Source organism: Sparus aurata, chromosome 2, assembly GCF_900880675.1.
Source record: "Sparus aurata chromosome 2, fSpaAur1.1, whole genome shotgun sequence".
Taxonomy (NCBI): domain Eukaryota; kingdom Metazoa; phylum Chordata; class Actinopteri; order Spariformes; family Sparidae; genus Sparus; species Sparus aurata.
The window spans coordinates 23629242-23656099 of NC_044188.1; the positions used below are offsets into that span (position 1 = coordinate 23629242).

General features: G+C 43.3%; 2 protein-coding genes across 2 annotated transcripts in view; both read right to left on the bottom strand.

Moving 5' to 3' along the window:
- Positions 1 to 8474, bottom strand: part of gramd1bb (GRAM domain containing 1Bb) — a 138275-nt gene extending 129801 nt beyond the window's left edge. Inside the window, exon 1 of the mRNA XM_030438942.1 lies at positions 8251 to 8474. Coding sequence (XP_030294802.1) covers positions 8251 to 8399 — 149 coding nt within the window. The 5' untranslated portion in view covers positions 8400 to 8474. The remainder of the gene's footprint in view (positions 1 to 8250) is intronic.
- A 5283-nt stretch (positions 8475 to 13757) lies between these two features.
- The window catches only part of clmpb (CXADR like membrane protein b), a 75087-nt gene continuing 61986 nt past the window's right edge, over positions 13758 to 26858 (bottom strand). Inside the window, exons 4-7 of the mRNA XM_030394009.1 lie at positions 24392 to 24559; positions 22913 to 23035; positions 22271 to 22412; positions 13758 to 19197 (exon numbers count right to left, since the gene is read on the bottom strand). Of these exons, the coding sequence (XP_030249869.1) occupies positions 18861 to 19197; positions 22271 to 22412; positions 22913 to 23035; positions 24392 to 24559 (770 nt within the window). The 3' untranslated portion in view covers positions 13758 to 18860. The remainder of the gene's footprint in view (positions 19198 to 22270; positions 22413 to 22912; positions 23036 to 24391; positions 24560 to 26858) is intronic.

Here is a 26858-nt window from a genome sequence, read left to right on the forward strand (position 1 = left end):
AAAAAGCATTTTTATGTAATGTTCTCACTGCGAGTGGAGTTTGGAATTTTAAAAAGCGTTTTCCCTAAGCTTCTCAGCAGGTTTCACAGAGCATTGTCGAACAAGACTGGAGGCCCAACACAGCACTGTAGCATGCAAATGAGCCCCAGTAAAATAAGTACCACAGAACTCTTCTATAGACATGCTAGCCCAGATGTACTGTGAAAGAAAAAACCTCCATTGCCTCATATTTTCATTCAAGTAAAACATTTTAATGAGATTGTGAGCAATCCAACAGCTTTTGTCTCCCTCTCTATTGTCAACAATCAGCCGTATAATAGTTTTTCTAGCTGAAAGTAACCAGGAGTGGAGCCTGTTTTTTTAAACCCGGATTTAAAATGCACCAAGTCACGGCTTTGATCTCGGCTGTGTTTGTGGATTATCAGAGTGAGCTGCTGCATAAGATTTCGCAAGGATAAAAGAAAAGATCAATTCCTCGACCAAGGCTTGGATCTGCCTCATTTACCAGTCACGGCTTTGACTGAGTCCTCATTAGTACCCTTCTACACACACTGGATCCATGGTCCCAGCTTCCATATAGGGTGCTGTGACAAAGAAGAAAGTGAATCGCAATCAGACGCAGGGCTTAAACTGACACAGTTCGATAATTTAAAAAACAGTCAGACCCCATATCACACACAATTAGAAATGTACATTTTTCCATATCCTTCTAAGACCTTCTATATAGATGCCTGCATTTCAGAGGAAGGGTCAAAGCATAACCTAAGGTAAGCCACAAGGGGTATTTTTGGTGATGTAATGGCTGCAACTGGCTGCCTGTCTCTGTTTTCTCCCAATTAGAGTGACTGCTATTTTTGCACTATGATGCCAGCTTGTTTTCTAACACTTTCATTCAAAAAACTCAAATTCTTGGCCACTGCTGCAGTCGAATAGTGAAAAAAATCAAGTCCTATGCCTTTTCCCTGACCTCGATGGAAAACGTCATGAGGTCATGATGTAAAGGAGAAGTTACAGGGACTTAGGAAAAGAGAGCAGTGGTCCCCTTACATTAAGCACATGCAACAGTTGATGATTGGTCCATCTCTGTAAATGCTGCTGCCTCAAGGAACTGTGTGAGGGCATTATCTCCATTCCTTTCATGAAGGATGGTCCAGTGTACCCTGTATTGAACAAGCCTGACCCGCTCTTATGACCTCTGCCACTTGGATACTTCCAGGCCATTTCACTCGTTAAAAAACCTTCTTGAGCAATAAAGACATTTCAAACACAGCCCAGGTCTCAGTAGACCCTCTACTAGCTTTTTCTGCCTCACTAGACTGTATACTTGATACAGTATAAAAAATGAGCTGGGAAATTCGTGACAGTGTAGGGCTCCCCTGACCTTGTGTAAAGCAGGATGTGCGTCACCTCTGCCAGGTCCACTGCCATCAGCATGGGCCATGTGTTAGCTGTGAGCTTTCCTGGTATAAAAAGCACCGTGGGCTCTGAATGTAGCAGGCTTGACTTAAGAGGTTCTGACATTTATGACAACAGATATATTTCTATACATGGCGACACGAGCTTACTGGCTACTGCTGGTTATAACAGTGAATAATGGATGACTGAAACATAGTTTACATAGCCTCAATGCCGGATTGATAGGTCAGGATGTGTACTACAGTCATGGACAGTCAAGTATTGGCACCCCTGGAACTTTTCCAGAAAATGTAACATTTCCCCCAGAAATGTGTTGAAATTACAAATGTTTTACGTGTTTATTTCCTTTAAGTGCATTGGAACAACACAAAAAAGCAGAAGAAAAAAGCCAAATTTGACATAATTTTACACAAAACTCCAAAAATCAACTGGACAAAATCATTGACACCCTATTAAAACTGTGGATAAATAATTTCATTTCAAGCATGTGATCTTCGTTTAAATTCATCTGTGGGAAGTAACAGGTGCTGGCAATATCGAAATCCAAACTGAAGCCTGTTGCCAGCCAGAGTGTATAAAAGTTGACTCAACCTTTGTGTTGTGTGCCTGTGTGTGCCACACCAAGCATTGAGAAGAGAAAGAAGAGCCAAGAATTGTCTGAGGACTTAAGAAGCAAAATTGTGGAAAAATATCAACAATCTCAAGGTTACAAGTCAATCTCCAGAGATCTTAAAGTTCCTTTGCCAACTGTGCGCAATATAGTCAGGAAGTTTACAACCCATGGAACTGTGGCAAATCTCCCTGGACGTGGACGGAAGAGAAAAATTGATGAAAGAATGCAACGCAGGATATTGGAATGGTGGATAAACAACCTCAGTCAATTTCCACACAAATTCAGGCTGTCCTGCAGACTCAGGGTGCACAGGGTGTCAGCTCGAACCATACGTCGTCATCTGAATGAGATGAAGCGCTATGGCAGGAGACCGAGGAGAACCCCACTTCTGACACAGAGGCATAAAAAAGCCAGACTGCAGTTTGCAAGAACATACCTGAGTACGCCTCAATCCTTCTGGGAGAATGTTTTGTGGACAGATGAGACTAAGGTAGAGCTGTTTAGCAAAGCACGTCATTCTACTGTTTAAAGAAAACGGAATAAGGACAAACATTTTGGCCCGTAATGCAGGGCCTAGTGTCAGAAAGCTGGGTCTGTGTCAGAGGTCATGGGTGTTCTAGCAGGACAATGACCCAAAACATACCTCACAAAGCACCCAGAAATGCCTGGAAACAAAGCGATTGAGAATTCCGAAGTGGCCAACAATGAGGCCGGATCTAAATCCTGTATCACCTATGGAAAGATCTCAAAATTGCTGTTGCGAGAAGGAACCCTTCAAATCTGAGAGACTGGAGCAGTGCGTAGAGAGCCTCATGGAATGGGTTTCCATGGCCGAGCAGCTGCATCCAAGCCATACATCAGCAAGTGCAATGCAAAGCATCGGATGCAGTGGTGTAAAGTACACCGCCACTGGACCCTAGAGAAGTGGAGACAAATTCTCTGGAGTGACGAATCGCGCTTCTCCATCTGGCAATCTGATGGACTAGTCTGGGTTTGGCGGTTGCCAGGAGAACGGTACTTGTCTGACTGCACTGTGCCAAGTGTTAAGTTTGGTGGAGAGGGGATTATGGTGTGGGGTTGTTCTTCAGGAGCCTGGCTTGGCCCATTTGTTCCAGTGAAAGGAAGTCTGAATGCTTCAGCATACCAAGAGATGTTGGACAATTCCATGCTCCCAACTTTGTGAGAACAGTTTGGGGATGGCCCCTTCCTGTTCCATAAACACACTCCTAAACCTTGTGGAAAGCCTTCCCAGAAGAGTTGAAGCTGTTGTAGCTGCAAAGGGTGGACCAACGTCATATTAAACCCTATGAATTAAGAATGGGATGTCACTTAAGTTCATATGCGATTCAGGGCAGGTGAGCGAATACTTTTGGCAATATAGTGTAGCTAGTGGCCTGGTGAATGAGGAGCTTGTGCTCATTTTTATTGCAATATTGTGATTAAATGGTGCACATTTTAGAAATTCATAGGCTATTTTAAGTCTGGCTGTCATATACAGGGCATTTCATAATTGAGAAAAAGGATTGCAAAGGATTGCAGGATTTTGAAGATTGTTATTGAGATTTAAAAAAGTTCAAAACTTATGTTTTTTGGCCTCCCAATACCTGTTTACAGATAATCACACATGGACAGGATTTTCGAATCTAAATTTGCAACAGCTCAGTTGGTCCTTTAAATCAATAGCAAAAAAGGACTTAAAAGCAGAGCCGTCCCAAACAATTATTCTTCAAACGATTAATCTAGCGATAATTTTTTTGATTAGTCGACTAATCTAAAGATTAATTTAACATTACATGACCAAACAAAAGTAACGTAGTAATTAACTGTAACTGTCGTTGGTAACTTATATGAGGAAAAAAATACCAGTTGTAGGCGGAGCAGCGTCTGTCCTCCCGCCTGTCCTACCAACTCTTCGTCACATTGCTGCCTGAAAAACAGCGTCTGTCACCGGCAAAAACCTTTAACTCACTCAAGTGGTTGTGATGATAGAAATCACAGCGATGGTCAGCCCTCCCAACCGAGACTTCAGTGAACTTTCCCCTAGAAAACAGCCTCCGTCCCCGCAAGGTACAGAGTCACGCAGCGACCTGTTTACTGATGGCGATTATGTAATAATGTAATTTAGCGCGAACAACTTAACTCTTTGATCTTCCAGGATGTTTAGGGGGCTGGGTTCTCAATCACTACACATTATAAACGTTCCGCGGGTTTAGATTGACGGGGGGACACCTGGGAAACACCCCGACGTCATCATCATGACATGTACCGTCATGTCTCTTTAGGAGCGGGAGCGCAGCTTTCTGTCTTTATTCCAGCGGTGCTTCGCTGTGTGTGAATGACCAACGGCGGACAATTGACGAACCGCCGCTGCGGCGTTAATGCAGCGTCTCTGTGTGAGAGGGGCTATTCTCAGCCTCTGCAGGTACTACCACTTCCTGTTTGGGACGACACGTTGACGCACATTATTCATGTCGACGAATTTATGTCGTCGATTACGTCGACGCGTCGTCCCAGCCCCACTTAAAAAAACACAGAGGTGTGATATTTTGCAAAACTTAAGTTATCATATGGTATGATATTGTACAAAACCTTTAATTAATCCTCTCTTTCCATCCCTGTCCTCAGTATCCCAAACAGGTAAAGTATGACATCAAGGTTGGCAGCAACCGGCTGTTAATTCTACTGATTGGAAATGAGTGGGTGAAGCAAAGAAAACATCCATACTCATCCATTTGGAGTGACGCCAGCCTAGCAGAAGTGTTACTGGCTGGACAAGATGAATTCTTTATTAGTGCCTCCCTAAAAGCAATTTAATCAACTGGCAGTAAAATTCCTGCTGACGGAACCTGTACAGTATGCAGCAAAAGAGCAGAGCAGAAGTTGCAGGTTTCAAAATAACACCCATGCGACAAGTTGCATTGACTGAAAACTTACATGGGCTTAAGTTGTCACATTATCATTTGACATGTGAATCCCATCACCATTTGGGAGATGACAGCAAACGTATTTGCAGGCAATTCGCAAAAAATGATTCAGCGATGAATAATTCTGGGGATTTATTACCAGCCTACAGCAAGAAACAGCAGCAGTGTAGCTCAAAAAACTGTCAGGACCACACTGACATTTTTACTGTGTATACTGCCACCGAGACAGCCAGAGGGGCTGGCACAACAATTACAGATAACCTCAAATTACATCCACCTGAGACAAGCTTGGGCACCTGACAAGTGACAACTGGGCACCATTCAGTGGAGCTGACAGTGTTCTTAATGTCACCCATTCTTCCTCTGAAGGGGGAGGTCAACAGTGAAACACTACATTTAAAACAATTAAATTAAAAAATAATAATTTTGATATTACAGTTACACTATACAATATTGAAGGTGCTGTGAGGTGTTACTCCCAAGATAAGTAAAATAATTCAGCAACTGACTGATGTTAAATGGAAGATTAATAATCGTTAATAATTGAAAATCGAATCGATAATCGTTTGTAATCGAATCGAGACTTCAATAATCGGAATCGAATCGAATCGGGAAATTGGGCCGATTAACCAAGCCTAGTTAATAGGGCACTAAGGATGGTGATAAACGATTGTTTTTACCAGAATGTCTGTGCTGTACTGCTTCCAGCAAGAGTCGAAGTGAGACACACACGCTAAAACACTCAGTTTCGTTGCCTCGTAACATGGCTCCTCTGTGATTAAAGCAACACCACTGAAGCAGCTCCTTACGCTTCAAAGTACCCATGTGAATTTTAGCCCAGAGTAAGGGTACGTCTTAAAAAATTTGGCACATTTCACACTTTGGGTTTAATCTGATTATTGTGCAGAACAAATCTTTTTCAAGCCCAGAAGGTCTTTTTAGAAGACACATCATTAGACAGATGCCCCTTAGTGCTCTAACACTATCACTGAGCTGTGTAATCTGGCTCTGACACAGTTGGCATGCATCATTTCTACCCAGAGAATCACAAGATGGATTCATGACATTGGAGGAGTTGATGACTGTTCAACAGAGGAGGAGATGGATGCCTAATCATCATGCCACTGTGGCTGCTAACAGCCAGTTTTCATATTAGACAAAGCCCCAATTAGATCCTAACCGTCCCAGGTGACAGCTCCCATAGCAACAGGCAGGGATGTCTGCAGTTTCACAGCAATATCTCTCACCACAGTCGTGTTGTAACATGCAACAGACAAGTTCCTTAAACCTTAACTAAAGCTCACAGCTCAGGAAACTTTCTATCAGCCTCTTGCTGAATGATGCAGAAGCCAAGAACTGCCATGCTTGAAATTATTTTTTGATGCCATTATCTCGACAATACAAGGCAATTATTACATTATTTGAGGAAACGAGGTGTGTTAACTGGAGTTATTTCTTCATAATTATCCCATAATCATCCTGGGATCTTAGGAAAACAAAAAAAAAATAGTTTTCTCAAGGTATATTATCTCGTTATCTTGAGAAGTTGGCCTTGGCCTCATTATCTTGAGATAATGAAATAATTAACCTGTCATCTCAAAATAATGATAGTGAAAAAATGTGAGGTATGTCTGCTCTGGTTTCGTGAGAAAGTAAAATCACACCAAAGAGAATTCCAAACATATTTGTGATAAAAATATGTTTTTCCAGTTTCAGATTACGTGTTGATATAAAGTACACCGTGTAATATCTATCTATCTATCTACGCTACACATCATTTTGGCGGTTATTAGACACACACTATTCGTCTAAAATGTGTTTTAATTTTCATTAGCTTAAAGTACTTTATTAATTTCTTCTGGACATTGTGGTGCTGAACACTGTGCAGTCCGTTAACCCCAAACACATAATTACCTTTACAATAATTTATCTGCTGATATTTTCAAAATTTTTTGGGGGGTCATTTTACCAGTGTTAACACTTCACATAGTCAGAACGCAGAAGAGGTAGGCCTGTTAAAGTGTAAAATTAGGGCATTTAAGTATACGCCACGAAAATAAAGTCTGCTCTCAAAATGACGGTGGACATCCACAGTCTGCACCAATGTCTCTGTGGCCTTATGCCTAGCCAGGTAGCTGTAGCGATATCTTATGGATGTTTCATGCTGAACTGGTATAGCAGGCTTTAATCTCAAATTAAAACCACATAGGTTTTGTCATCGGATCTTTTTCTACAGCAGACTTTGAGTTGTCATGGTAGGAAAAGCAGTCAGCACGAGTTTCATGAAGGATGGCTCGGCTCCGTCAAGTGTCACAGTGAGTCAGCCTACATGTTACCATTTACACCAACTCGTGCTTTTCCAAAGTAAGACATGCCACACTGTCTGCAGACACAAGGCTCTATCTACCACATTAAATTAAATTCCCACATTACAATCAGTGACTGATTAGGACAACTGGACACAGCTGGGCTGGAAAAGCTGTGGCCGCCTTTGGGATTGACCTGTCATCTCATCCACACTAACAGGAACTGCATTAATCAATAGCAAATGTACACCCCACAGGTGCACTGGTGTACACGAGTTTAAACACATTTATCTAATGTTTTGCTCCAGGGAACCGGTGGCTGTTTTCAGAAGGTTCTGTAATGTGTTTTCGGCAGAATTAACAATACATTGGTCAAAGTCTTTCTGTTTTTCATGTTAACAATCATCTACAAACTGACTATTTGTACAGTATAATTCATTTAAGGTTGTCCTTACATACAGCATGAAACAGTAAACTGTAAAAAAAAAAAAGAAAATGAAAAAAGAAAGGCAAGTTTGAATTGGTCTCGTGAAGTTAGCAAGCTAACAGACATTGACAGGCTGGATTAATGCGTTAAATACCTGCCAAATTTAAGACTTCTACCAATGCAGGTAGATCAACTTTAGCTAGCTAACTGAGTTAGCTTACTTCTTCCATCTTGTTCGCTGCCGGGCAGGTTAGCATGGCTTCGTGTCCTCCTCCCTCTCTCCACAGTGCGACTTTTATATCTCTGACATTCAAAGAGAACGAGGACGAGGGGCTGACTTTGCACTATTAAAGTGGATAACTATGGTTTATTTTTCATTACACCACAGTTGTACAGCAGGGGAGGCTGCGACTGTATCTTCCTGACACCCCCCCAAACATTTAATCCGTTCAACATCGCCGACAATAATCGCCTTGTGCATTCAGAACTTCCTCTCCTCCCCGGCAGGCCTAAAAAACCCCTCAAACCTGTTTTATTTTTATTTTTTTAAAGAGAAATTCTTACTTGTGTCGTTTCCTGTCGCTGCAGGGAGAGCTTGACTTCCCGCGCTGGTGCTGTCCATGCTGGAAGGGGCGGAAGGTGATGCCCCTGAACATCCCGTCCTCCGCCGGCTCCTCCAGCCTGAGCTGAGGGATCAGATGCCCGAAGGCCATGTCCTCTGTAGCGAAGCCTCCGCGCTGTTAACACACTAGGCAACTCGCAGTTCTGTGTGTTCAAGTGCGGAGATCCGACCTACTGAAGGCAGGCTACACTATTATTAACCCGCTGCTGGAGCGTCTCAGGCTGCGAGGAGAGGTGGTGGCACAGTCTGGGGACCTGCAGGTGTCCTCCAGGGGGTTGTCAGCTAATTGAGGAAGTTATGTAACTCACTTTGTGCTTCTTCTGTCATTAGCACAATGTTTGTGATTAAAAAAAAAATGTCTTTCACAAGTTCGAGCATGTCTCTAGAGTAGAGGACAAGATTGGATATGCAGAAGTGGGCTACATTCACCCACAACCCACTTTTACTGTAAGTGAATACAGGAAGCTTTACTTTCACTTGAACACAAGTTACTTCTCAAGCTGGAAAAGTATGAATGAAGACTTTTTTGGCAGGGTAATGGATGTTTACCTGAAAGTTATCACAGTATAAAAACTTAGGAATGGTAAAAATTCTGGAGCCAGGGGCCAGGGCCCACGGGCTGGAAGGCCCTGAAGCATCACCGGCACCCATCCACAGAGCATCCAGCTTTGCTCCCCAGGCCTTGACACTCCTCGGTTCATCCTCAAAGCTCCATTTTATAAAATAGATGTAGAACAAAGGACTTTTGAAACCCTTGTGCTTTGAAACGACAATAAATGTACTTTGTGACCTTGTCATGGTTCTGATTATTATGAATCAGCGTGTTCGGCACAAGCACAGATGATTTTTTTTTTTTTTTTTTTACATTTAAATGATTTAAATGATCTTTTAAAGGTTAGTCCTCATAGCAGGTGTGTTAAAGGGGCTCTATATAACACTTTGTAGTAATGACCGTGTATTAATAACTTTTTCTAGGCCATATGTGAGCAGACCGCAACATGACATGAAAGATGAAACCTTCCCCGTCTCTCACTGACGCCTCTGAAAGCTTGTGGACGATCTGTTTGACGTCGACGTTGACTGCTGAGTGCCTCGTCTCGGCGCCTCTCCCCGCTCCGCTAACAGAAAGCAACAGTAGCTAAGGTTAGATTGTATTTGTGGTCCGCTAAGATTAGTGACCAGCTTTCAGCACAACACAGAATCCTACAGAGTGCCTTTAAATACATCCTCACCAGAAATCCACCCAAAAATAAAAAGATCACCTTGGATGTCTTTTTTCTCGCGCGTTTTCTTTAACTTTAGTGCGTAAGATTTTTGAACAAGTTGGATGCAATAGGCTCAACTTTTGCACATAGTTCATAGCTTGTTACAGTTCGATTAATCATCTATGAAGTAAGGGTAAAGCTGACTGTTGGCCTACACCTGCAGTTTGCACCGTTTAACTGATGGTTGACGGCGAGCCCCTCTGACTTGTGAGCTAGTGAACATTTGGCCGCCGCCTGCTGCATCCAGAGTGGATTTTGCGATGTTAAAAATGGATTCTGAAATGATGCAAACGGTGGTAATAAAGCGGAGCACATTAGGAGCCACGTTCAGACGAGCGCCCTGCAAGTGAAAAACAAAAAAACACGTGTTAAAGCGCAGAGTCTGAAGGTGAAAGCCTCAGCTGAGTGGCTCTCTCTTTAGGGTTTATAATTATGGATCTCCTTTGTCTAATTTAGCCGACATGCTCCATTAAAAGATACTGAATCGTTAATTGCCACATTTTTCAATTAGATGGACTAATGGCTTCCAGAATTAAGACTCCTGTTGACTCAATTAGTATTCATGCATCTTGCTTTCCCTGCCTAACAGAGAAAACAAAATACTTTAATTATTGAATATTACGATACCTCGTTGGCCGTGTATCTTGTGAACGCTAGTGTGCAGGCATGTTCCGACACAGCACCTAGCAAGGTGCGAGCTATGAAGGCGGGAAGAATCACAACGTAAATGGATGCACACATTTATCAGGTGATGTCACAGGCGCATTAATCATAATCCGGGGGGGGCCCCATCACGTAGAACAGTGTCAGGCTGAATGTGGCCCCCACCGGTGGATCATTTCTCCGTGTATGCAACTCAACTTTTCTCAAGTGGAACTGCAGCCCTGGTGAAGGAGTGTCAGAAATAGCATGCTATTAACCTCTCCGTCTGAATTCATGACAGCCCCGTAATTAGTGTGGTTGTCGGAGAGCGAAACATACTTTGGATGTGGGTCACAGAGCAGTGTTCATTACCCAGAAATAATCAGTGCAAAGACACACAAAAGCGCTGGTAGAAGTCCACAGGGTTAATCAAAGAGACTGATGGCAGTAAAGCCAATTTATTTCTAATGGAGGTGTGCCGACATACTGCACTTTCATACCGATAGGATGAAACACTTGCACTCTCCTTTTTTATCAAAACGGAAACAGCAACATGTAAACTCCTCCTGCCGCACCCCTGTTCAGCATTATATTGTGCTGTGCTCGGAACACATCAGGTTCCACCAGAGGGAGCTTTAAGCAAAGCCACTCATGTGCAGCACCTGTCCCCAATGAGACCCACTAACAATATTACTGTTATATTCTTCCACTGAGCCAGATGGGACAACGGTGCATCGCAGCATAAACGGATAACTTTTTTCTATTTCTTTCACCATCTTTAAACAGTGGCCATGGCTGAATTAGATTACAGTCATCTGTGGAGACCAAGGAAATGAGATCTGCTGATTAGTTATACGTTCAACGTCCAGCGAAGAGGAGAACATTATCCAGGCCTTGCAAACTTGGAAAAAAAAGAGAGAGAGAGACACAAACACAGCTCAGCTCCTGAAATTAGATCATCGGGTTCCAAACTTTCTCTGCAGCAGCTCCCATTTTTTCCCCTTTATATAGGTTACACACGAGATTCCTGATTAACTAATCTCGACTGACGGTGTCTGATGTGTGACTTATGATTCCTCTCATCTCATTAAGAGCCTATCAGCATCACTGATAACAAGAGAGCTATCCCCAATCAACACCAGGGGGTGCAATTATATAAGTGACTTCAATTATGGAGAGCCTTGTGTTGCAATCTCCAAGTATTTACTTTGTAGATTACAGAGTGAGACCAAGAGCAAAATAAGATTTGGTATTAATTAGGCTACATAGCTCGCTCAGAGCGAAAATATTCCTTATCTGTGAGACGACATATTTTATCACTTTTGTGCTTGGGCTAATTACAGCGTGAGTGTCCGTGTTAATTCACTACTAGAAGATTTGCAACACCAGTAATGTGTGTTAAATAGGCACAAAATTATATCTAAAGAGAAAATAACCCTTATCATCTGTAACGCTGGAAATCAGCACCTTCTTTTTTTGTTTTCAGGTCGTCAAAGCCACAACCGAATGATGCATTAATGAGTGTGTGTGTTTGTGTTTGTTTGTTTGAGTGTGTGTGTGTGTGTGTGAGTAGGCAGCGCCAGTGTGATGAGTTTATGACAGTGTCATCACACATGACTAATCATGTGGAACAATGGGCGCGGAGGCATGGAGCAGACAGAGGAGGAATGTGATCTGGCCTTGAATATCTGATCTTGCTTAATATGGATGCCGTGTTTTGAAGATGCAAATTCAGCGAGCGCACTGAAGCCAACTCCTCCAACAAACAGATGTCAGAGAACACACTGGTGATTGTATCGTCCCCCGTGGCTGGATCATGTGCATTAACTCAGAGCCGTCATTTCCAATTTTTCAACCCACTTTTTTGGTGAAATCATACCTTTTGTGTGCATCCTTGAGGCAGAGATAAAGTCACACCCGGTCTCTCCAACCAGGGTTGACACGAACACTCGATCTTGGCAGTTCAATAGATTGTCAACATGAGAGGAACTTTTCAGAGGGGAGAGATGAATGTCAGTCAATAAGTGCCTGACAGGTCAATAGATATCGCTGACCTTGTTGCAACGGACGAGAGTGCCGAGACTGGAGATCAGGAGAATGTCGAGGAGGAAGAAGCCTGCCCAAGTGCTGCATCCTCAGCCACTAAAGGACCACACTGCTGCACAGACAGCCATATCTCTAAAGAAATACCTATTGTTCTTTATCTAAGCATCTAATTAATTGGGAGTACTGAATGGTGCATCTGTAGGTGCATCTGCAGAAAACATTCTTCAGGCATCTGCATTTCTTGGCCCCTGGATGGCATGAAGAAAACTATATTCACACATGAAATATAAAGTAGGCAATATTCATCGCTGCTAGCTGTTCTAACAATGTTGAGAGTTGAGGCTACACTCTTCAAGCTGAATAATCAAACACTAGCATGACTGTGTTGACATGCTGATGTGTAGCAGATAAAGTGTTTACGATGCTCACCAACAAATTTAGCATGTTAGAATGACATTTTGCACAATCCGCACTATTCAGAAAGCATCGCAGAGACTGAGGGGGATTTACCTGCATTCTTTCTCATGGCCAGCAGGGGGTGACTTCACTGGTTGCAAAAAAAGAAGTCTTATTATATATAAGCTTATGAGGAAATCACCTAATTTGCTTGTTTTATTACCTCGTTCCTGATGAGGTTTTGATCTCAATCGCTAGTTTCAAGCCTTCTTTTATTCAATTTAGGGTAAAAACAATGGTAAAGCACGGTATTAGGCCACCTTGTGACTGACAAAGGGCTCTCAATCAAATCTGATGAGGATATCCTCCACTGCTCCACCATCTTGTCGAAATATGGTCATTTCGCAAAAAAAACCCCAAAAAACCAAGAACACATGGTGACAGCTATTAATGCTTAAATGGTAGTCTACAAACAAATTGCTTGTGTCTTGTTGCTTTTACACTTGGTTGAATCAATTCAGTCTGGTCCAAAGAGTGACAGACAGTACGAGCGACTACCAGCATTGCCCCTAACGTTTAGAGCCATGCCACTTGCACAATTAAACAAGCACATCACATGATTTTAGACTGATTTCCTAAAGTCATTCAATGTAACTGTTGTAAGCGGGACTTGCTTCAAAAACACAAGGATGTCTCTAGGCTTGTGACTTTTGCTAATACCCATGTTTGCTTATTTTTTTTGCCTTCCGGGTCGGATTTCTCTGACAAGTAGGTTAACAATGTCTTGCTTTTTGGCAGCTGTCAAATTTCCCTTCTGTCAGCCAGCTCAAGTTGACTGAATTTGTTGTTGCGATAATACGTATGTACAGTACCTTACAGAGTAAAGAGCATGAAAAGAGGCCTTGACCCTGTCACTACCTGCTAACATCATTTACGCCAACATCAGCTCCCAGACCCACCGCAAGGGGAAGGTTATCCAGAGTAATCATTACAAATACCTGAGCTGAACATCACACGGCTGTCTCTCTGTCGCGTTAAATCCATGCTTTCACTCTTGCCTCGCAATTTCAAAAATCGAAAATCAAGATGCCACAAGACCATTTAAGTTGTCATTGAATATTTTATTTGCAAATGAAAGAGTAATAACTCAGAAGTCGTAAAAATATACATTTTTTTACTTGTGATATTTACATGGATTGTTTTCATCAAACGAACAAACAAAAAGGAATTCTGTACTGTTTTACAAAACCAAAGAGAAGCCACGGCAGAAAACCAGATGAGAATAAAAGAAAAACCAAAGTGTCTTACATTTCCCTTTAGTGACGCCGCGCCGAGCGTGTCTCCCCCGGACGTCGAAACAATGCAGTCGAGAGAAAACAGCCAACCACACAGATCCCGTACAGGCCGGTGATGAGCACAGCACACAAAAAAGTGCAAAGTACATGGGTGATAAGTTCAAAATAAAGAAAGACAAAAATAAAGCTTCATAAAATTTTCTGTGAATATATTTACAATTGTAGATTTTCTTCTTTTTTTTTTTTCCTTTTTCTTTTTTTCTGTTTTTAGCCGAATACAGTTATGTTACATCAAAGCAAAGCATTCCCGTTCATCTGCTCAATCTCCTATGACATGCAGGTGCCCTGGCTTTCCTCGTCGAGGTCGACTTCAGCCCCGTCCATCTCCTCCATCAAAAGCAACAATACATCACATTCCCCTGTACCGACGCACGAGGCCGAACCCCAAAGTCTGAGCATCGCTTTGCCCTGCTCAACAGCTTTTAATCAGAAAACAGAACCGCTTCCTAGAACATAAAACACAGTGGCTACATGAGATTCATACTCCTATCATTTAACGCAGGATAACCGTGGATGATTTCATGTTTACTGCACCTTTGAGTGTTGATAATAAGACAATATATAGTGCTGATGGATACTGTTTTGAAGAGTGGTATCGGATGTGCTGCTCACACTCTGAGGTGTGTTAAGATTTCCCTCCTCCACCCTCGACTGAGCTGACAAAAGCTCCTTAAAATTCATTTGTTGGAAAGAGCGCAAGTTTTGTCAGGCCACAAAGCTGCACACGCGAGCGGAGAGATGCAACGCGAGGGCTCATAAACTGGGGAATCTGCCACCTGAGACTTGCAGTTGCTGGAAAGCAAATCAAAAAGCTTGGAGGAATTTAACAGCTGGAAGACTTGCATCCCATCCTCCACCTCCGCTGCTACTTTCATCTGTGGTGGAGGGAATCTCAATGGCAGGAGCCTACAGCCCTGGCTCAATATCAATCCTGTTATGCCTCCCATGATTCCCAGGACAACTCACGCACATTGTCCCATGACAAAAAGTCTCAAAGCATACGCCATCCGGATTGTGAAAATGCATAGCAGTGTCTGTCTTTCTGAGTGCATGTGTGTGTTTGCCTGCATGCATGTGTGAGTTTTGTTACAGTAGCTGTTGTTGTGTATCCGTGTGTGTGTGTGTGTGTGTGTGTGTGTGTGAGTGTGTGTGTGTGCAGATGTCCCCCGGGTGCTGCAGTGTAGAGTGTCCCTTTCTGTGCTGCATTTAGTATCCCGGTTCCATCAGTCAGTCGTAATACCTCCAGACATTCGATCCATCAAATTGATTCTGAAGGAGCAGAAATAACAAGGGTGGCTGTTCTGGCTTTTTTTTTTGTTTGTGCAAACTGTGTGTGTTTGCATGCGCATGAGTGCACGTGCAACTGTGCATGTGCACGACGCACACACCTGTGTTTCCCGTGTGGACCTGAATGTGCCACGTGCACCTGTTCGTGTGTGTGTGTGTGTGTGTGTGTGTGTGTGTGTATATACAAATTTCACCTGTTTTGTCCCATGTGTGTGTCCGTGCATGTGTGTGCGCCTTGAGATGCCATCAGTACACCCAGGGCCAAGTGCATTCTATGTTAAAAGACAGCAAGAGCAGGGAGGGAGCGTACAAGTGGCCTCCAGAGCTGACAATAGTTATGAATTATGGACGTGCTTTAGTCTCGAGACACCACCCCCACAAGCAAAAACATGACTGCTGTCTGTGGAGCCATGTGCAATAGGCATATAAGTCAGTGAAAAACTCAAATAAACACTGCCAGTCTGCAGTCATATCAATTTGGATAGAGGTTACTTCGCCTGACTGGATCCTTCTTGCTCACTGAATGGCTAACATGAGAATGTGTGGGTGTGGCCCAAGGGCTTATACTGAATTAACATGCACACACCCACACATACACTCACACACACACACACACACGCACACACATTCACAAACATGCACGCATGCACGCACGCAACGCACAGACACGCACGCACGCAGTAGCTTTCCTGCTCGAATATGAACTGCCGTCTCTAGTTGAATATAAAAGGCATTTTTCTTAGTATCTTCCCTTACAGCGGAGTCACATGTGAGACCCGAGCATGTGAAGTCAAACCACGTGCGCTCTTTTTTATTATTTTTGGACGGATGCCGGTTTTCCAAACTTTTTGAGTTGCCGAATGTGACAGGTTTTTACTTCAGCGAAACAAGATGCACTACTTTAATACAAGCTATAATATGAAATTGTTCCACACAGTGATAATTTGCTCTTTTTGGGGCGCTTAAATAGTTCAGCATATCCTGAGAGTAAAGGCCCTGGAGTCATTCAAACGAAAACAAGCTTGTTTTCCTTTGTTAGTATGAACGTGCTCACGAAATTTCCTGGCAACCTGCCACTGGATTTTGATCTATCTCGTGCAAAAGTGGAATTTTTTTGGCTGGATGGTGCGCCGGATTAAAGGTCAGCTTTCACTGAAATATTCATTATGTGCTGACTGCGAATACTCGGAGCATATTTTATGGAAATGTGACAGCTACTCTCCAAGATGACCTGTCAATGTCCAATTTTAAGGGAAAGGTCACTGTGTCACTAAAATTGGAAGAAACTGTATTCAGGGGATCAGTAAAATCCATACATCTCGCCAGACTCTGGCCGGTAGACGTGAAGATACCTTCCGTTACATATAATTATATCGGTTTCACATGAATACTGAGTTCAAAGATAAGGTGGGCTTCACTTCTCTGCTCCACATGTGATCAAAAAAAACACAGGGTTTTAATTCACTCCCGGGTCGCACTTGACTCTTTTGTAAAGGGCATGTCTCCCCTCACGTACCCTTATTAATTAAATTAAATGACATCATGTGAGTATATCTATCTGTATGTACAATATAAAACAAGACTGATTACAGAATGTACAGTACATTGTCCCATGGCATGGGATTGCTTTCTCACCATGGATAATTCACTCTGCTTGGTGCTCCCTAGGCTGCGTCTGTTATTACTAGGGCAAGTTTGTGGAGTTGTATATCACAGCATTTGCTACTGTTGACCCTCGAAGCTGGATGTGAACAGAGACTTAACCACTGGTGTGCTGAAGATAAGGACAAAGAAAGAAACCATCAAGGGGGAAGAGGGATTGCAAAGGCACACTAGATAGGCTACTTGCCCCCTTTTTTTTATGTTCAGATACTTTCAATCAAACTGCACTGGATGCGACAAGTGGGGATTGGCTTGCACAGCTCCACCAGTAACCAAGCAGGAGCCGGTGATTCACAGAGACAGCAATCGAGTGCCACTCCATTGTCATGGATCCGGGGAGAGTACTGACAGTGAAACCATACACACCCTATACAATTGAAGTCTACAGAATCAAAACTCCCCGCTCCCTTCATTCAGACATTGTAGCTGTAAAATTGAACGTCAGCGTCGATTCTTTGTGCCTTAGCTCGAATATATCGATTCAGCAGGGCGGCGGGAGCTGAGAAAAATTAATGGGATCCACCGTCTTTGTACATCACACATTCATGGTGACAGATTTTGGTTTCAGTTCAGAAATGTAGCAGGTAAACAAAAGAGTAAAAAAAAAAAAGCAACAACAACAACAACAACTACAATCATAATAATAATAATAATAATAATAACCCATCCTAGGGATTGGTGGCACTTCTTAATATGGATGAATGGACAAATAGCTGTCTGTCACCCTTTACAACCTGCTCAGAGAGAAGAGACACAGAGAGAACAGAAACGAAAGAAGAGAAAAACAAGTCCAGCTGGTCTAATAGATGCTTATCCCCTATATTTAAAGTATCGACTCGCTATAGGCCTAATACACACTACTTAATTATTCAGGGAAGATATTCAGTACCAGAAAAGGATGTCCACAGATGGAGACAGGATGTGGGAGGGAAGGGAACTGGGGGGGGGGAGGGCAACAACTCCATTGATTTGACTCCACTGTCAATGCTACATCCTCGTACCTGAAGTTTTCCCCTGCTGATTGGTAAAGCAGATGAGCTGTTCGCGAGCCAGCTGAGTCAGTCTCGGGAACCGCTGTGCACTGAGGCGGCTGATGCGCACGCCACGCACCCTGCCTGTCCACATGGATGGGCACAAGCGGGCCGGCCCATGGGAGGCAAAGGGGTTTGTGGTTTTTCAGAGCAGGTGCCGGGAGCAGTGAATCGGAGGTGCTGGGTGACATGAATCAGAGATTCATCCCACACACAAACACCTTCCCCGTCCGCCTCCTGCTCCTGGATGAAAAAAAAATCCGTAGCTGTCTGACACTCGTGCGTTTACTTCCGCCGGGTTTCTGCCCGGCTTGTATCCATCTTGTATTTGTCGACAACCAAAGCACAGCAGCAGCAGCAGTGCGGCTCCATTGGTACCTGGCTCGGATATTCTTTATTATCCAGCTTTTTGCTCATTCCCTTTTTTTTCCTCCTCTGGTTTTCTCCACTGCATGCCTAACCGTTTGATTTGATAAATAAATAAAAGCTCTACTAGGGGGGCTCCTTCCACCTCGCTGCACGCGGTGCTTCCCTGTGCCTTCCGAAGCCAAAAGAAGGAACTCGGAAAATAAGTTCTGCCTTCAGCCGTGAGACACAGACGATGTTGCATCTCGGTCTTGTTTTTTCTTTTGTTTTGTTGTTTTATGTAATTCAGAAGGGGGCAAGCATGTCTTATTTTCCCTTTTTAAGTATGCATTCATTAAAAGTACTTTTGGACTTAGAGTATTGATTCTTTTAATTACATCCTTTTAACTAGTTGCATTTCTTTGTTTATGGAAGAAGAGTCTTAGTCTTTGGGAGGGGGCTAGGAGGTTGGGGCTGGGAGGGGAGTCTCACATGGCTGCAGGAAAGGGGTCGGCTTTCAGTCCTACACAGTCTGAAAGGCCTTGGTCTGGGCGGGCACCATGAGGGTCGGGGGTGTGGGCCCAGACATGTTCCTGGAGTTGAATTTGGGAGTGATAGGGGGCTCCGTGGTCTTGGGGGGCACCACTGTAGTGTAGGCTGGTGGGGACTGGGGGAAGCCTGGAGGCTGTCCGTTTTCCTTGAGAGCCGCCACAGCGGGTGGGCGGGGGCGGTGACCACGCTGGGCGCTGTTGTGCACCATGGACTGAGTGGAGGAGGCACCGGAGCGCGAGCTGCCAGAACGGGATGAGGACAGGGAGTTGGGCTTCACCAGCTTGGCCTTGGGAGCCTCCGCATCCTCCCTGTGGTTAGAAACACACACAGAGCAAATCATGATGACAGGTCCATTCATTTTATAAAAACTGTATATCTAAAAATAGAGGACCCCCCCGCCACACACACACACACACACACACACGCACGCACGCACACACACACACACACACACACACACACATATTCACACTTATTCTAAGACACTATTCACAAGGGAGTAGTGTTATGAGGGGACCTCATGTAATTCATAAGATTCCCCCCAGCCCCTGAGTTTGTGAATCACATTTGCATGGAATAATGAAATCTGCTGAAATCACTTGTTCCCCAGATACAATTGTTGAAGGGAAAAAAAAAGAAGTTTTTGCTGAGAACACAATGAAAACTTTCAGCACCGAAGGAAAATAAAAAAAAAAATTAGAAAACAGCCCAAAAGAAAAGAAATTGCACTGCAAAAACAACTTGACTGTAGCATTATTCACCCAAACTAAAACAATTTATGCTGTGATTGTAGGTGGTATTGAAATTGCGGTGGATCTTTGCAGTTATCATAAATCACGTCACCAGGTCACCAGGTCACCAGGGTGTGCAGGTTGTGAAATCACTAGGTAATATCAGCCCCTCGATATCAGGCTGATGATTCTCTGCAGAAAGTCAGAAACAGAACACCTCTCATGGCCGGCTGCCTTCTCATACACACCACAGAAGCTTCTATAATTCTTGGAAGAAAAATGAAAATTTGAAATAGCAGAGATGTTGCTTCTAAATCCATTCCCAGGAGACGTGCGTCACTAAAACTGCCGTGGCCTGCTCGAGCACATTAGTGGAGTGGCTCAGACTCTTAACATGGCATAAAAACAGAAAACACTTCATCGCATCTACATTATTTACTTGAAGCTGCCCCTCAACCACGCTACATTATTCATCCTTACATCGGTAGATATGCACCTACACCGACTCCAGTCTGTCACAAAAAAACGCTGTTGCTTCTCTACAAGTGTCATTAACGGTCCGTGGGGTCCTCCGATGCACGCAGGCTTCAGACCAAGCGAATAAACAGTGTGGTCCCTCTGCTCTGATGCCAAGCAGACACACACACACACACACACACAGAGGTGAAAAAAGGAGGCTCTTAAAAGATAATCGATGAACACTTGACCTTGTAGTTGTTTTTATTTTTAGACACACAGGCATAGGCAGGCTCAGAGGCGGAGAGCAAACACATCCAAGCGCACAGGGGGCTGCTGGCTGTGTCACCTAGCATTTGACTTGACCGCTGTACCCGTGGTTTAGAGTGGTTTCAGTTGAACTGGTGTTTATTACTGTAACACACACACACGCTGGTTAATGCACCGCCGTGTGTTAAAATCAGTGCTGGAGCTCCAAAACAGCCCACGTTCAGCTGAACAACAACTGCTGTAAATCAGGCGTACAATGAAATCAGCTTACTTGTGATTCATTTCAACGTTTTTATCTATTATTTATTTTCCATCATTCTATCTATCATCTATCATCTATCATCACCTATCATCTATCAAGCTGTTATTTGCTATATAGTATTGTTAAGCAATTGCTAAGCAGAGTCAGAAAGCACTGTTGCATTGAACCGTATATGTTTACAGTTACAGTAAGGTTAGGCATAGCACATTTAATAATGTGAATTTTTCTATTTTTACAAATTCATGTCTAATTTTCAAACTGGGTTCATATGCTATAAAATACTTAAAGGACCTACAGAGATGCTATTGTACCTGCGGCTACTGTGCTACTAGACAAGGGTAGCATAAGATTATACACTTTACCCAGTGTCATAAAAGTAAAGATATCATGTTAAAATATTACTTTGGTGAAAGTGAAAGTCACCCATACAAATAGGACTTGAGGAAAATAATGTATTTAGCTATCAAAAGTAATTTATTAGCAATAAATGTGCTTAACTATCAAAAGTAAGTAAATTATAAATATATTTAAATATATTTATATACTTATATACTATGGGTCAACTGATTTCCCGCCCGGCTGATTATCGGATCTGATAGTAAAGTAAAAAGCAAATTTAAACTTTTTTACAATTTAAACAGCATGAAATCTCCAGAGTAACTATAAACTAAATGTATAAATTCAATTTAGTGCTTTCCCAAATGGAGTGGAGTGGAGGTATAAAGTAGCAGAAATTGTAAATACTCAAATTTGAAACTTCAGTCCAGTCCAAGTAAATGTACTTAGTTAGATAACATCACTGACTTTACCTATGCATGACACTTTAAGGTTTTGAGTGAGTGTGTGTGTGTGTAGAAGCACTTTTTTATGACCTCCTATACTTTCAGACTATTTATGATGTAGTGATGGTACTTGCTGCGATGTATTTTCTTTTGGTGTTCTTTGAATCTGTGCCGCTGTGATGTCTTGTTTTTAGCCCACAGATGGTAAATCTCCCATCTGGACAACAAATTCAACCTTGGGTACTGTAAAGACACCGCGAACCTCCAAACCTTTTATTATGACTCATCTGCCAACTTTGCATACAAGTATGTATGTATATCATCTCCTACGAAGATCACACTTCTGGGATGTATGCATGCTGCAGCACCCACGTCTCCAGGTGCGCTGCCCACGGCCCCAGGTGGCCCAACCTATATTTATATTGTTGTAAGATATCTTTTTCCTTTCGCATTGCACCCCACATGCCTCTGCCTCTGTTACCGGAGAACAATGTATTAGTGTGAGATAGCCTAATGCGTCAGATTATAATACATGGCTTATGTAAATTTCCCTTCTGAGTCAAAAATAATCAGAAACATGATAAGGCGGATATCACATTGTTCAGATGCATGTAATTATACAATAAGACATTAAGTTCATACTTAGAGCTGCGCCCGTGTTTATCTGCAGAACAAGTGTAGTGGCAGGTGTATTCTACAAGACTTGCAACTGATTTGAACTCATTAAAAGTGCAGCTATGCTAACAAAGCAACAGCCCCACGGAGATACAGAAAAGAAAGAACACGCGCGACTATCTGCCCTCATTACCCCACATGTCCACACAACTGTAGCATTTAGTGAAAAAAAAAAAGAAAAAGAAGAAAGAGTAGATGAGCAAACCTGATCTCATTCGGAGTCTCCTCCTCCTCGTACTTCTTCTTCTCTTTCTTCCGGAAGACGAGCCAGATGATTAATATGACAATGAGGACACCCAGGGATATTCCCACCACGGCACCTGCCACCATACCTACATCCCTCACATCTGTGGAAGTAAAAAAGATGGGAGTAATGAGTGATGAGAGCTGGAGTCGCTTACTGTCAGGTATTATTCACAGTTTTCATTTTTTAATCTCAAATTCCACTAATACTTAAGATCCATGCACACTGGACATAACTTCTGCAGTCTACCTACAGTCGTGCCACGGAGCTTCAAATTCAATTTCACACCAAACTGCTGAGCTGCTATATGTGTGATTCTTGGCACACATGACCCCTACTGCTATGGGCCTCTCAGGAAATGTATTAGCCTGACAGTGAAACATAAAGGATGGGGCAGAGGTGGCGACCAGTAGCCACCAAGTTTAAGTTTAGTGCAGTCCCTGTAGTGTCTAGCACCGGAGGGGGGGTGGAGAGTGGGAAGGCAGGGAGGGGGATAAATGTATTTCCAGCTGCAGTGTGAAACAATAACCATCAATCAGAGTGGCAGTTTGGTGTGAGGCGAGCGCCGCGAGATCGCCTCTCCCTCGCCACCCAAAAACTCACGCTGCATTGTGACCTCAATGGTGCAGTTCTCCTCTCCCACGTCATTGCTCGCCGTGCACCTGTAGACCCCTGTGCTGTCCATGGTGAGATTCCTCAGGGTCACGATCTCTGGGTTCTTGAGATCTGGGGGAAATAAAACAGCGGTCAGCTATTTGTGTGCAAGTGTCCGCTGTATATTGTTTTGTCCTCAAGTCAATTACGTCTGCAGGACAGGAGACACAATTGAAATGTATATTATGGAGAGAGAGAGGGAGAGAGAGAGAAAGAGAGAGAGAGAGAGAGAGAGAGACAGAGAGATGGAAGGAGGAACAGGATGGAGGGCGAGACATTGATGGAGTGTTTATTTAAGATCACACTGAGGAGGACTTGGGGAGAGTAGCAGGAGCGTGTCTCAGAGAGCGATGGAGCCCCGCAGCCCCATGGGATATTTAGTCATCCCAACCAATGACAACCATGTGATATTACCTTTCACCAGACCCATAAATAATGGCTGCTGACGCTGTGTGTTATCGTCCAATGAAAACTAATTAGACCGAACAGGTGTTGTTTGGTGGAGGTCATTAATTTGAAGGTTTTTGTCTGCGCAAGTGTCATCGCGGATGCCAGTCGAGCGCTGGAGGGAAAACTGAGACAGAGAGGTTGGCACCCGGGGGTGTTTGTTAGAGAATACACAGTCGGGAGAATTGCCCTACCATAAGCTTCTCTGCTATAAACTGTCTCTGTCGTTATTTTGAGGCAGATTCGCCTGGTTATGATCCAAGAGGAATGCCAGGATCCACACCATGTGAATGAAGTGCGCCTCGGGCTGACTACCAAGCCAATCTTTTATTTGGTACCGAATGTAGCGGGAGCTGCCAGTCCAGTCCTGTGTATTACATTTGATTCTCTCCACTTTACACACAATCCAAGACAACACTCTGTTCACACCGACTTCATGCATGCAGGTATAATTCACCTGAGCCAGGCTGACATTTCAGTGTCACAGACATCTTCGTCAGATCACAAAATCAGCCCGGGTCCCTGTGTTTATATAACTCCTCCCAACAGAGTACAACTAGAAATCACAGGACTGTGTTCTGTTTGATTTCCTAGGGAAAAAAAAATGTAGCATGCATAATGTGGTCTTTAGCAGTAGATGGTAGCACTGGTACTGGTCTGAAGATAAGAAAGCGTGCAGAATTAGTGGCCTAATTGGGACAATCTGAGCCTATTTAAGTGGCCTTTACTAAAGCACTGTAACTGTTGATTCATCTGGTGTATCAGACACTTGGAGAGCATCGTTGCTGTGGTCACTGTCGACAAATGTAGGAATGCATGAGGCTGAGAGGAGGTGAAGGAGAGTCAGTGTGCTCAGCACTTCCTCGGAGAAATGCAGCCCATAAAAATCACTAATATGAAAATGAATCTTCGTAGCATTCCTCTGCAGAGGGCTTGAATGATGAGTCAGCATGTCAGCGTAGTGCCAATTATCTTCCTTACCTATCAGTGCCAGGTTTGGCAGTTTGCCCAGGCTCTTGCCTTTGTCCAGCACTCGCTCCCACTTGTAGTTGATGGGCTCAGAACCATCGCTGGACTTGCAGCTGAGCTTGACGTCGCTGCCCTCCAGGAGTTTGCCGTCCATCCAGCACCTGGGCTTGGAGGGTTTGACTGCAGCAGCACATGGGAGACATCAGAGAGATATTAACAGAAAGGACTGACAGACGAGGAAACCATTGTTCTTCAGCACAAGGGTGCAAATATACTTTAGTTAGATAACGCTTTCTACCTGTTGTGTTGTAATGATATAAAACAGCAAACAGGCTGAACAGTAAATATTGTAGAGGTCTAATGTCTGTTTCAGAAATGTGTACTATTGAGTTTTAAGTGTGAAGTAAAACAGATGCAAGTACATTGTAAACAAAAATAACATCGTACATTACATGGCATTTTGTTTTTTTTGGGTAGTTTTTCCATTGACAATGAATATGGTAGTCTAACTGTGGCCTGTGTAATGAAATGTAGACACATTTAATAATTTTGTACTGTTATTGCAATTATAAAATAAAAGTTTAAAGGCTCAAACCAATATTCTATGAGTTCATAAAATTCATCTTCCATTCATAGTTGATGGATCGGATAGTGGTGATATTATTCTCGAAGTGTCGAGAGTGAGCTGAATTATATTCTGCAATAGATTTCCTCTTTAAATAGAAAATGCACTAAAGCATGAGTTATGCCATAACATAAAACAGGAACAGTCCAAAAAGTAACGCATATAACCTCAGAACACAACACTGCATAAAATGGAGAGCAAAGGCGTAAAAAAATTGGTTATAATAACGCAAATGGCTTTTTAGGCTGCATAAAGTTGAAATGTTAGGCACACGTTATAAACTATATTTGAGGCTCTCTATCTATATCCACAGCTGGTGTCATTTACATCTTTTTTAAGAAGGTGAATGTAGCACAGGGCTGATGAAACACACAGGGAGAAAAAAACAAACTGTCCCATAGGGAATGGATCAATGTGACCCCAAAGCTGGCGGCTGTGATCGCTCGTGGTAATATGTTCTCCACAGGTCAGAGGTTTGGTCATAGTCCAGTAGCTGCAGGCACAGTACAGTATAGCAGTTGCCTGCTGAGCCCTGTACAGCTGCTCTGTTTAGATGCACGCCGAGAGGCACTGCAGAGCTACACGGGCAGGGAAAACAGCACACCACTTTCTCCCTCTCATATTTTTAGATCAGTGGTGAACTAAATTTAAACATCTACTTTGTATCTTTTTTCTTTTTTAACACTGTCATATTAGCCACTTTTGTGTATTTGGCTTTGCTGCTTGTCAGCAAAGTTGCAGTGGAAGGAACTCTGCAGAGCTAAAATGTGGTGAGTAAGTGATAGCCGCTACATAAAGCAGAAGAGCTTAAGTGTGTCTCTCCCTTTGTTCGTCTAGCTCGTCTCTTCTCCGTCTGTCCGCACATCTCGCAGCTCTGTCAGGGTCAGCTAGGCCTTCACTACAGCGGGAGCATTTGGCACGCGTCACAAACACACCTGTATTTGCCCACGTGCACGCACCAAAAAAAGAAAACCCAACAAGTGCACAGCCAAACACACATAGTCGGAAATCTGCACATGCAAATCCTCTGCGACAAGAACAGTGCGGGCATCCAGGCATTACCGCGCAAGCTCGCACATAAACACATACACAACCACTGGAGGACCGCATAAACCCTGGCGCGCTCACAAACGCATACACTCGAACGCTGCTGTCTCATGCCAAGCCAGCTACCAAGCCCGGCTGCCAAGCTATTATCTTAGCGTGGGGAGCGAGAGAAAAAAATGCAAATGTTCGTCTCCCTCAAAATCGAAAGTGTCACCGCAAAGCTGAGGGCAATTTGTAAAAATCGAGGCACTAACTCACTGAAATGTCTTTATGGAAGAGAGAGGAGAGTGAGAGCGAGAGGATTAACAGACTGTTCCATTAGAAAACCAATAACCGCGGGTTGAACTAATCTCCCATGATGTTTTAATAAATCGCCTGCTTTTCTGACATTGAGAACGATCTCGCTCCTCCCGCCGGACTTTGTGGCTTGCTTTTGTGTTGCAGCCGCTCCCCCTTTTCGCCGTCTGTCCTTCAGAGTTGTTTTTCGCTGTTTGAGATATGCAGACGGAGATACATATTACCACTCAGCTAGTTGCTAAGCCATTTATAACCATCCGTATTTTGGGGTGAATGAGGAAAAACAAAAGGAAAAGGAAACGAAGGGGATAAAACGTCCAATTACGACTTTGCTGTGGCTTCTGAGGCCAAAACAGGCTTTTCTATAGTTGCAAGACATAAGACGTGACTTGCACAAATAATTTTCCTAAGTAGCTTACCAGGAGTTAGATTGATGACAGCAGCCTTTTTTCAATGTCATTTTCAGCTTCTAAATTTCATTACAGAATGTCCCTCAATGTCTGTTCTCTT